This window comes from Caloenas nicobarica, chromosome 10 (genome assembly GCF_036013445.1).
Source record: "Caloenas nicobarica isolate bCalNic1 chromosome 10, bCalNic1.hap1, whole genome shotgun sequence".
Classification (NCBI taxonomy): Eukaryota; Metazoa; Chordata; class Aves; order Columbiformes; family Columbidae; genus Caloenas; species Caloenas nicobarica.
This window is the reverse complement of record NC_088254.1, coordinates 9,418,002-9,430,171: the sequence shown is the minus strand read 5'-3', so window position 1 is coordinate 9,430,171 and position 12,170 is coordinate 9,418,002. Positions and strand designations below refer to the sequence as shown.

At 38.2% G+C, this 12,170-nt stretch overlaps 1 protein-coding gene across 8 annotated transcripts in view; it reads left to right on the top strand.

Moving 5' to 3' along the window:
• TCF12 (transcription factor 12) overlaps positions 1–12,170 on the top strand; it is a 165,049-nt gene that overhangs the window by 43,497 nt on the left and 109,382 nt on the right. For all 8 annotated transcript variants that reach the window (XM_065642175.1, XM_065642180.1, XM_065642179.1 and 5 more), the window contains exons 4-5: positions 236–309; positions 1,582–1,650. In XM_065642175.1, coding sequence (XP_065498247.1) covers positions 236–309; positions 1,582–1,650 — 143 coding nt within the window. The remainder of the gene's footprint in view (positions 1–235; positions 310–1,581; positions 1,651–12,170) is intronic.

The following is a 12,170-nucleotide window of genomic DNA, read 5'->3' as shown; positions in this document are numbered from 1 at the left end:
TGCTCCTGTTTTCAGCAGCTGCAGGTGTCCAAATGAGTAGGTTGCTTTGTAGTCAGCTTCATTAACAGAGGAACCGTTCATCTTAAATTTTTAGAAATACTACTTTAAGTATACAGAAGCAGATAAATTTCCTTTAATTCTATGGAAGTAGATAACTTGCTTTCAGGTTGCATCAGAGAATATTATGCTTTTGCTATCTTTTCTTATGTGTCCGTATTTTTCTTTTTACTGCTAGGTATGGATGAGCGAACAGGTGCCACGTCCTGGGGAACAAGTGGTCAGCCAAGTCCTTCATATGAATCTTCAAGGGTAAGGTTCCCACATAGTAATTCATAGTGAAAGTTTGTAGGAATGTACAGTGAAAATCAGCAGATGCTTTGGTGATGTTTTCGAAGGGTAAGCTCCTTTAAATACACAAATTAGCATCTTTTAGAGACTTTAATGACTTGGATATGCTACAATAGTGATTCAGATTTTAAAGACTAAAAAATATATAGGTTAAGAATTTACAAAAATAAACCATACATAAGTGTATACTTGAATGATGAGCATGCTTTTTATTTACCTTATGGTCAGAAAATGAGAATAGAAGTCGTGTTACTTATTCAGGAGCCGATTTATTGGCAGTATAGGGAACGCTTGCCTTTCCATTACCATTAGCCAGCTATACTATGTGCTGTGTCATGATGCTGGAGAGAAGCTTCTCTTTTTAAGTACCTTCCTCCTGTTCCTGTTGGAGCTTCATCCATCCTGCTTGTTGAGCTAAAGGTTTCTGATAGTATCTATATCCTAAAATAACATTGCTCTTTAAAAACCCAACTCGATGGTCAAAAGCAAGGTTTCCCCTTAGTAAATCACATTCCCCTTCATCTACTCTATTTAATTTGTATGAATATCAACTCCCTAAAAAGCCAGAGAGCTGTGTTAGCTCACGCACCTTTGCAGCTTTCTCTTGCTGTGGAGTGAAGTGGGTAGATCCAGCTCACTGGATATTGTTAAAACCTCTGACTTTGGAAGAGGGCATTAGAAGTCCTAATTTTTCCATTCATCCTTGGTAAATAAGTTATAATAATAAAAAGATAGAAGAACTTCATGGGTTGTGGAAGTATGCATTTGCAGCACAGAAATTGGGCATTCTTCTAAAACATTGTGCATGAAGCCCAGCCTTTAGATGCCTTTTCTACATTTGAAATGGATTCTTATGCAGCTTTAAGTAACTCATATTCTTATTGTGTTTGGTATTTTGGAACTCATTTACAATGTTGTTGATGAATTTTAATCATTCTTGAGTTAAGCTGACCTGACTGGAATTTGAGTTTGTGATTCCTCTGCTGTGTGGCTATACTAATCATATATATTTGATTAATCATATAATCATATAGTGATGCACTTTGCGTTCTAAATTCCTAGGTTATTCCTTGTGGTGATTAACATACAGAGTTTAAATAAGTTACAATTGTCTTACATGTTTAACTTCAAAATGCAGTGCTGTTTAACTTCAAAAGGCAGTGATTTTTCCCATAGTTTCAATATTTAAATTTATTGTTGTCCTAATTGTTCTTACTACTTGTCTGTTTGCAGGAAAATGGTAGTCTTCATGGAAAAAGCTCAGACCTCTCCACAGACATAGAAAAGTTGAAAACTCAAGAGGTATGACTTATTCTTTTTACTTTGTGTGTGTTATGTGGTTTTGGTTTTGTGGTTTTGTTTGTTTGTGTTGGTTTTTTTGTTTGTTTGGGTTTTTTTTTAAATCTACATGCAGCTTACTACTGGAGTTTTCCTTTAAAGGTCACAATACAGTGACCAAATTACTTAAGAATTTAAATTGTTGGCCCGGTATTGGCTGGAATTTCCAAAGGTACATAAAGATAAGCAATTTCCAATTCAATAGAATTGGAATCTGGTGATAGTTAAGTACATACCTGTTAAAGGCTAGTTAAGTAAGATGATGGAAGACTGGCTAAAGGAAATCTTCCTTTCCTGCCCTTTCCCAACTCCTGCTGAAGGTCTGTTCAGGTCAGTATAGGTGGTCTGATTGTGTCCAGCAATGGTGCTTAAAGGAAAAGTGTAAGTATAGGGCAAATGTTTTGCCACTTTTACTGTTGTACTCCCCCGGCAAAGCTCTGCACTTAGGGGCTTAGGACATGTCCTGGACAGAGCCAACCTTTCTGGTGTTGTTCTAGTAGTTATTGGTGGACTCGTTCTCCGCAAGTTGTGAATTTTTCTACCTTTTGTTACAGTTCTGGCAATAATTACAAGTGTTTTGCGGCAAAAATATGGATGTTTTTATCTTAAGTGTGCTGACCAGTGATTTAACTGATTTCCACCATGTTCCTGTGTTCCGAATAGTAATGATTGGTTGTTACTCATGGACTTCGTAATTCTTTTTTTCCCCCAAACATTATTATTTTACGTGCCACTTGTATGTCTCTCCTCAATCAAATTGAAGAATCGTAATCTATTGGTCTCCGCTTGTATATAGTAACTTCTCCTAACCTGCTCTTAGTTCTTTCTGCTGCTTCTGTATAGTTTAAGAGTCAGGGAGATTACGGCTGCATGCGGTGGTCAGGGTGAGGGTGTACCATCAATTTCTGCATGATATAATGATACTTGCTTTCTCTGTTCCTTTCTTACTCGTTATTAAGTTTTGCATTTTTTGACTGTCACTGAGCCCTGAAGCGATATTGTTTCAAAAACTATGTAGAAAAATAAGATATTTTTCTTACATCGTAGAGTAGTTACCACATTGTTATGACATAGAGTTATTTTTTAACATGTTTCTTTTGCATTTATTTACACAAAATTTTATTGGCTGTTTTATTGTAAATTTCATGGAGAAATTGCTTTGCAACTCTGCACTAACAGGATGATTTTAAAATTATTTTTATTATCAGCAAACTTTCTTTGTTCATCCACTCTTTTTGATTTATTCATGGAATTGTTGAAGAATGTTGATCTGAATACAGTTTTTTGGGGAAGTGGGGAAAACACACTGGGAGCTTCTTTTCACTGTGAAAAGTGGATGTATATTGCTGTGCTTGGGACAGGGTGTTTGTTGATGTATTTTAATCTTTTGATCAATAGTTAGGTCACAAATATCCTTCTCTTATATCCCATAGCAGTTTAATTTGTTTTAAGAGTCTCTGATAGTACGTTATTAAAAGCTAAAATATTCTTATTTCAATACTGTTTTGAACTAACGTTGACGGCTGAGAATCTTAGAAGGCTTGAGAACCTTATACAAGAGCCTTGGCTTTGATTACTGAATGATGTTCAATAGTGTTCTAACACTGAAAGGGCAGCGTTATTTGTATAAGCATTGGCTGTGGTGATCTTGAACTTGTGAAAAGGTACAAACGGAGACATTAGTGACTTCCGTGGGCAAAATCTCTTCGCATAGGCCAAATGTTTTGTTATAAAATTGAATAATTTGGAAATGTATCTATTGTGGAGAAAAAAGAAAAAAGTAGGAAAGCTTTATTTTTTAGAGGAATGATTCAGGAATGGTAATTAGCAAGTCAGTGGAATTCTACAGAGTGCTGATGGTCTGCCTCAGTCTTGAACGGTGACACCGAAGTCCATATACAATACTGGGTCAAAACTTTCCGACTCTTGTGGTACTTGGTTTTCTTCCAGCTCTCTGATCTTGCTTTTACTTCTGTATGTCCAACAGTGGTGGTTTTCCTGTGAATATCTTCTGGTTAATATATGCAAGTCCCTCCCCTGTCTGAGGGATACAGAGCTAAAGATATTTTTGCACATGCCCATGATTCCTTGCATTAGAAGAGTAGCTGGATCTTAGTGCATATTGCAGAAGACTGTGGAGATGCTTTTTGAAAGCCACGCTCTTCTGAGCTCTTAGAAGCAAATTCTGAGGCACTCGAACCAAGCAGCACGTTTGCTGCACAATAACATATTGCCCCATAGCACTTGAAAGTTTGTCTTCCTCTTGAGATGCTGCTGAACTTTTTAGCTTTCCCACTTTGAGACTTGTAATTTATACAGATAACCTAGCAACAAATTGGTATAATCACTTTTTGGGGGAGGATAAGCATTGTCTTTTAATTAAAACTTTTTTCGACCATATTTTTTATTACAGTGTGGCTAATGGTTGCTTTTATTTCACGAAGAATAATGCTCTGTGAGGTTTTATTTCATTGTTTCGATTTTGTTGTAACATGTCTTTGCAATAAAAGGAGCAGCTTAGGTTTTCATCTGGTTAGATTGCTGTCTCCAAATCAAGCAAATCCAAAAATATTTTTCATAAGACATTTCCTTGCAGGATGGCCTTTTTATATATACACATACAATAATTTTAACTGTTAAAAATTTAGCATAAATTAGCTGAGGTATTTTTCTTCCAAAATCTGAACTGTGGGTGGTTTAAGTATCTTCCAGCATGTATATTGCACCAAAAGCTGAGAGTGTACATTTTGACCTGATTTAACAGAATCTAGCTTCAGTACTGAGTATGCAGTTTATCCTCATTTTCATTTACGTAACTCTCTGGAATACCTACTTGAAGCCAGGGTTGAAAAGATCGAGATACCACTGCGAGATTTAGCTGGTTTTGTAGCATCAGTCAACAGCTTATGCCCTCTATTGTATGTAAAATACTCAGCCATGAATTGGAACCCAAAGTACTATATTACTACATGCCCAAACTATTCTGCCCCTCTCCCCCCAGTAGTACTTTTAATTTGAAAAGAAGTCAAAAATAGTAATGAGAGAGCAGGTTTTGAAATAGTATTTTATACCTCTTAATCTCAGGTACATAACGAGAAAGGAAGCTGTTAAATAGCAAAACAAGACAAGAGGGACACAGAAATACAGTAAGTGTTATCAAGTCTGTTGTATTTGTGTCCTTTTTGTTTTTTTTTTTTTTTTTTTTTTTTGGCGGGGGAGGGATGTTTGGTGGTTCTTATTCTGATTATTTGTTTTTTCTGATGTATTCTATAAGTAAGCAGATGATTCAGTGTGAAATCAAAGCCTAAATTAAATATCCCATATTCAGTGCACAGGACACTCTCGCAAATGCTGCTTACTTTGTAATTTGATTTATGGGCAGCACTTTTCAAAGCAAGTTCTGCTATTTAAGCTCTGAATTCTTTAGTTAGGTTTTTAAGTATTGTCTTTAAGCATTTATTGGTAGTATGTTGGCTACACTTGTATTGTTTTATTTCCTGGTTTATAGCTTAGATAAGAGCTAGAAAAATCTTTTTCCAGTCATAGGAGCTATATTAGAGATGTATTTGTGGTTTTTTGTTTGGTTGGCTTTTTGTTTTTATTGCAACTCCCTATCATATCAAAATTAGCATTGGAATCTGTTTACAAATGAGTTTTCCATGTGGCCAGGGAATTGTCCTGTTACATATCACGTTGATATTTGTCTCAGAAGAGTTTAGAGAGGTATAATTGGCCATTTGGTTTAACTTCCTGGAAATGGACTTAAAGCTGGAGAAAATGGTGATTATTTCAAAATAGATTCCTTGTTCAATGTGTTATGTCACCCTTCCCCTTCCAAAGCTCTAGCAGGTTAAATAAACAAATAATGTTTTCAGTTGTTCTCATATTCCATTCCTGCACACATAGTTTTAGTCTATTTTGACGTGATACGTGGAAAATCAGCTAATGTTTTTAGAGCTCTGTAACAAAGCAGATACCTTCTGGTGACACTTGGAGGGTATTTGGGAAAGCTCTCTTGACTTTTCCCAACACTACCTGAAATCCGAGGTAGTGATATCTGCTTTTTTCACCCCATTTAGCAGGTGACTTGGGTAACACATAAAAAGCTACATTTCTGTCTTAAGGATATTGTAGTGAAAGGTAGAAACTTGCTGGTAGTAAAAGGGGATCAGGATTAAAACTAGAAAGTGTACAGCTCTTTGTTTCTGGAGTGGTTCTGGGTGATCTCCATCAGGTAAAGACATTCGTTCCTCTCTTTAATAAGTATTACACAAGTTTCTCGCCCAATAAAGCGCGATGGGGTTGAAGTGCTGCCCGTTCTGAGTGGGCTGGGAGGTGGCAAATACAGAGCCTGTGGAGGGGGGGGAAGGGTTTGTTTCCTGGCACATCAGATGGGCCTTCAGCTCGGTCTCTTAGCTTGTGGTTGTAGCAGGCGACTGGTAGGAACACGGGTGATCGTGGTCGGAGGAGTGGGGGGTGTCTCCCGTCGTCGTCCATCTGCTCCATTACCCCACCCGCCATTTTTCCCTGTTTCGAAAGTCAAGGTAGTTTTCTATATGACGTGTGACAGACCTGCGTGTTGTCCTTGTGGAGGATGTTGGTACAGTTACACCAGAGAAAAGCAGGTTGCTGGATGTATTTATTATTGGTTGCATTAGAAAACATTTGGTTATTGAAAAAGTGGCTTTTCATTTTAGTTTTTGATCATAATGCCAGTTGGCTAGATTTTCTTTTCTTTTGGTTGCATGGGAGCTTTATACGTTGTTGATTAATTATGTTCAGCCAGAAACTGACTTATCCCATAATTCCCCGCTCCCTCACAGAGAAGTTCCTGTGCACATCTCTCTGGTCCACAGAATTAGAAAATGTGAGCAAGTGTAGTTGGCATTGCAACGCGAGCTAATAGTTATGTATAAATAACTTGAAAGTAAGTTTTCAGACTTAACTTGTTTTGTTCGTGTAGAGCTGATTTGAAGTTCTGTATTGTCAGACTAGAAATTATTCAAATTGTGTGAAGTACTTTATTTAAAAATGCTGGACTCAATTCTTAAAATACAGCCGCGTGGGTCTCTGTGGTTCTTTAGTACTTGTCAGAAGTATACTTGGGAGTGTATACATTTGGTTGTCTTGCTGTGTCTTTCCCTGTTCCTCTCAGGTAAATACTTTGTAAAAGAATTTGGGTCACTGTTTGGAAACAACAGTGTTCCTAACAGTTTGCTGCAAGACTGTTAGTGATTTAAATGGAGTTGTAACTGTGAGAATGTGATGTTTCTTGGTTTTCGTTTAAGATAAATGAACATAGTGCAGGTGATCTTCAAGGCAAAAAGGAAGAGGACTCTTCTCTGGACTCTTCTCTGGATTTGTTTTTAGCTTGCCTTCATTTTTGTAAGATTCTTCCTGATCTGTGTGTTCAATAGACCCAGCCAGCTTTTTGGCTCTGGAGCCTTTCTTCCAGGAGCCATTGACAAATATGTAGATTCAATGACTGAAAAGACTCTTTCCAAAACAAAATGGTGGTTTATTTCTGGAAACATACATGATCACATAATCCATAATCTTTTAAATTAGCTAAGACACCTTGGAATGGCTGCTGCCCAGAGCATCTTGTCTAATCTTCAGTCGGTGACTCACCACAAGGTTCCTGGTGTAGTCAGTCTCTCTGGCTCTGTCCATCTGTCTCTTGCTGTCTCTGCATCTCGATTTCCGCCCCCACCCCCCCTTGCGTTTTTTTTCCCCTCTTGTTTGTCTTTAGAACTCTCAGATTAGTTTGGAGAGGCAGATAATCCAAAATAAAGTGGATTTCAGCAGTAGATTCACTGTCCTTCATTTACACATTAGTCATTTTGATGACAGTTGCCTGATTCATGTGATTATAGCCAAATTTAGCTTGGAAGGGACCTCGGTATCCCTGAGTTTTAAACAATTAATATTTCTTAGCTAAGGTCAGCCAAACTGTAAAACTCAAGGAATCAGAAGCAGCATTACTAAATTTAATCTTTTGGTCTGTAGCCATGTCAAACTGTGAAGTTAACCATTCATTTTAGTGGATTTTTAATGTATTAAGTTTAAAGGCAATAATTGAGCTATATTCTAAGTTGCTAAAATGCAAATACGCACTTACTGATGTGGCAGCTTGGTTATGAACCACAACTCGGCTGATTTTGGTCTATTCCCAGGGACTTGTGTAGGAGAGGACTTGTGGAGAAGGGAGGAGAAACAAAGAAAAAAGCTTATTTTCTCTGGTTTAGTGGACTGGAGCAAATAGAATGCTGTGGAGTAGTTAACCATGTAGGAAGAAGTTGTTCCATTACGTCAATACATGTGTGGGAAAATTGCGTGCCATGTAGTTACAGTGTGTCTCTTATTTTTCAAATTTTACCCTGAAGCGGAAATAGGATGTTTCGCTTATTTAAAAACAAAACAAAAAGCCCCACAACTTGAATTAGGGTCAGGAGTACAGTTTTGCCTATGCATGGACAAATCTTGGTGTGACTTCAGAAAATACTTGCTAAGGGGCAATGGGTTTATGGTTTTGAAGTGGAAGCAAAATGGAGGGGATGAATCCTACAGAAGCCCTGGAGCCAGTGCAAGGCAAAGGGGTAGGAGCGGGGAGCCAGGGGGGAACTTGGGCTTGTTCTTAGTTGAGTTCTGCGATTGACTTAAATCGAAATGTCAGAACTTTAACGGTTATTGAAAGACATTGAGTTTCAGGAGGTTAATTACCATTTTATTTTGTAGAATGGAGTGTAGACTCATTGTGTCAGGCCTACCCTATGGTTTGGTAGGATAAACATGCCTAATAAGGAGTGTTCCCTCTGTGTTTTCCCATTTCCTTCTCTAGGTCTCCTAGAATAATACATCTTCTAAGATGATTTCCAGGTGTACTATATGCTACTATTTATGATTTTGTAAATAGTCTCAGATTTTTAATTAGTTTGGCTGATTTAGTATACCTGTGCATGGAAAATCCTTCTGATACAGATAAAGCCTTGGGCACTTTGGGCATCTTAGCCAGAAGAGGCGGGAATGAAAACTGTTGGTGTTTTGTTTTTAATTGATGGACTTAATTTATTAGAATTATTAGAGAACTTCACTCTAATCCACAGAAATACCTGAAAATACCTGAGCATTCAATGTTGAATAGTGCCTTTTTCTACTCAGTTAAATTGTAGCGCTAATTAGTGGCAGTCTTTCAGCTGAATTTCATGACAGGTATTATTAGTAGACAATACTTGTTGCTTTTATTTGTAGATGTGTCTGACTTTGTGATCACAAACATGCAGTGAGGCTGAAATCCAGGGAGAGGCCTATGGCAAAGTGAACAGTGACAATATCACAAACTTCTAGAAGGGAAGAGTCAGCCCCCATTAAGCTTTATTTGGGCTATACCAATGCAGAAAGAAAAGCTTTGTCTTCCTCTGGGAAGGTGAAAGCTTACTTTTGTAGTAGTTATGTAAGGTTGGAACACACAAGATGGTTTTGAGTTTCCAGTTATGGCATCTTATCGTATTCAAAACTAGTTTTCTTCCTGTAAACAAAAAAATGCCTTGAGCTCTCTGCAGTCCCTTCAGAATAGGGTGCTCAGAACAGAAAGTAGACTTGTCCAGCAACTCTTATTTTGCCGACTTTTTGCCAGTTATTGGCCAAATACTCAAGCTGTGCACTCTGACACATTTTAATCCATTGGTACATTTGCTGGGAGGCAGAGGTGGCAGCAGTGGGGATGTGTTCTCGCCATGGAGTGTCTCCTTCCAGCCTCTCCATGTCAAACTCGCCTCGCAGGTAACAGTAGCATCTTCCAGAGGGCTGTGGAACCCAACTGTGGTCCAAAGGATGGTATCAACAGCCTGTTCCAGTGGAGTCAGTCAGACTATGTATCACCAAATCATTCTTCCCAAGAGGGAGAGTATCTTTTGGCATAACTAATTAGGTCTTGTTTCTGCTCCTGTTTCTGCAAATAATGAGATTCGGCAGTATGTGTTAAGAGTCGTCTTTAAAACATAGATTTGAACAGGGACTCTTTTAGAAACTTATATATACCCCTCACCACCTCTGTTGCTTTTGCCGTGAGGGATGAGTTCAGGTGTTGGCTGATGGGGTTTTCTCTTTGTTACTCAGTCACACAGGTGGGATGCACCTTTTAAGAAACCACTATCCTTTATTGGGGTTGCAGACAGACTTTTTTAAAGCTCTTGACTGCATTCTTCTTTAAGCAGTAAACAAATGTTGTCAATTTGCACCATCATATTTGTTAAATACATTTTTTAAGCCCTGATTGTATGACTAGAAGCTTCCAGTGGCTTGTCAGAAGCTATTGGAAGCTTCTGAAGTTTTCATCTGTGATTGATTACAGCTCTTCTCAGTAGAACTTTATGCTGTTTATTATGTAAGTTAACAATACAGATGTAAAAGCAAGGAATGGTATCAGGAATGCAATTTCATTTGAAGTACAGCTTAAATGTGAAGAATGCGCTAAAATAACTGCGTAATTTAAAACATTGTCCTTAAAACTCTTCTGATTTTTCTTAATTTGCTTTTGTGAAGTGCAAAAGAAGTTTGTTAAATCAAAACTGCATGCATTTGTGTTTATTTTGTGTTCATTTAGTGTGGATGAGTTATATGTGGGAATCAGCCCAGGGTTTCTAATTGCAAACAAAACTGCTGCTTGAGCTGATAATCCATAACTCATTGCTAAGACTCTGAATAACTGGTGTCAAGAATAGTGGCCAAGCTAAGGCCTCTTTACGTAGGTCCACGGTGGATGAAGGCTGAGAGAGGTTACACTCTGCAAGAGTGTAAATTCTGTAATGCATGGCAAAGAATGAAATACCTGACAATTTTATTTTGGAGTTGAATTCAAGTACAGAGAAAGCAATTCTATTTAAAGAGCTTGCATATGCTGTAGTACATTTTCCACCTTACATTAAATGTTCTGTTTTCTATGGCTTTAGTGTTGCGAAGGACTTCTTGGAGCATTTTTCAGGTAGATAAAGTAGTTGATTGGTCTAGTGGTGTAGAAACATGACTTTGCTGTGGTGACTGGGTGCAAGTACGTTCTGGGAAACTGGGCAGGCATATGGAAAGGATGTGATGTAAAGGATTATTTGAAGGAATTTTGACAGAAGAAGGAAGAACATTCCTTTCTGTGTGAACTACCCACCCAGTTCTCCAATACCTCTGTTTTTGGGGGGATATACAGTATTACCTAATATTACCTTGGGGAGGAGCATTATTAATCCTGTGCATTGGGTAGATTGTGTTGCATGATGTATAACCATGTATGAAATGAGTCTTACTCCTGTCGTATTTGCAGTTGTTTTATTATTTACTTTGTAAATAAAGATCTTCTGAAGATTTCCATTTTGGGGGCTCATCTGGGCACCACTTTCTGAACATCTGAGATATGGATTCCCTTTATCACTGGTTGTGTCCTTCCTAGTTCTTTTCTTTTAAAAACAAAATATAGTTGAAGTATTGTCTTAGGGGAAAAAAGGTTTTAAAAAAATGCCAATAACAAGTACAAGCAGAGAGCCAAGTAGGAAGCTACCTGATTAGGAGCTTTATTTTTTTGGCCCTCTATTTGCAAATTTTTGTTCCTTTATTCAGCAGATTTAATTTCTTTTTTGTTTCATTTCAGCATAAAAATAAACCACATGTGGTGACCTTAGCTAGGAGCCACTCCGTTTCCTCGGCAGCTGCTCCTCCACGTTGCTTGTCTGACAGACGGGGCTAGGTCATGCTTACCAGAGGGGACCCTCGTGGTCATAACCAAGTTGTAAATGTCACTAAGATTGTTTCTGAATGCCTATCACATGTGTATCGCTGATTCTGAAGTAGATAAAGTCAGCCGAGGATTCATTTGGGAGTTGGGACTCCCAGAAGATTGCTGTTAAAGCCGAACAGCAGCAAGAGTTGTGACACGCATCCGTAAGCAGCTGCAGGGATTTGACAGTTCTCTAGCCCTCAGTTACCAGCCCTTTGGTGGAACTGACAGTGCGCCTGCACAGATAGGGAGGCCTGTTTCAGCCCCATTAATGTTGTCTTGAATGTGAGCCTGCGGTCTGAAAAAATGATAAATGTTCAGTGATTGATGATTTTATAGTCCCAGGGCACTTGGGCTGGTTTCTAGTAGCTGTGAACAATTTTCTCCCCTCCCTTAATTAGGCGTGAGCTTTAGGTGTCTCTCTACCAGACTTAGAGAAGTGAGTAAGTGAGAATTGTAAGATAAGGTTTACAAAAGGTTTTTCAAAACTTTGGCTACAAAGGACATGCAGTTTTGAGTGCTGGATCTGTCATGTTTTGGTACTGAATAAGTGATTCAGTGAACGTCTGATCAGTCTGAATGGCAAATACCTTTATATGGAAAAGCTGAAAGCATTTTGAAATGTACAAAAGATAATTTTAAGTAATTAAATAATATGTGCATCCTGGGACTTCTGTGTTTTCTGTCTCGATACCTTTGGTGCAAGCTGTCAATGAGCCAG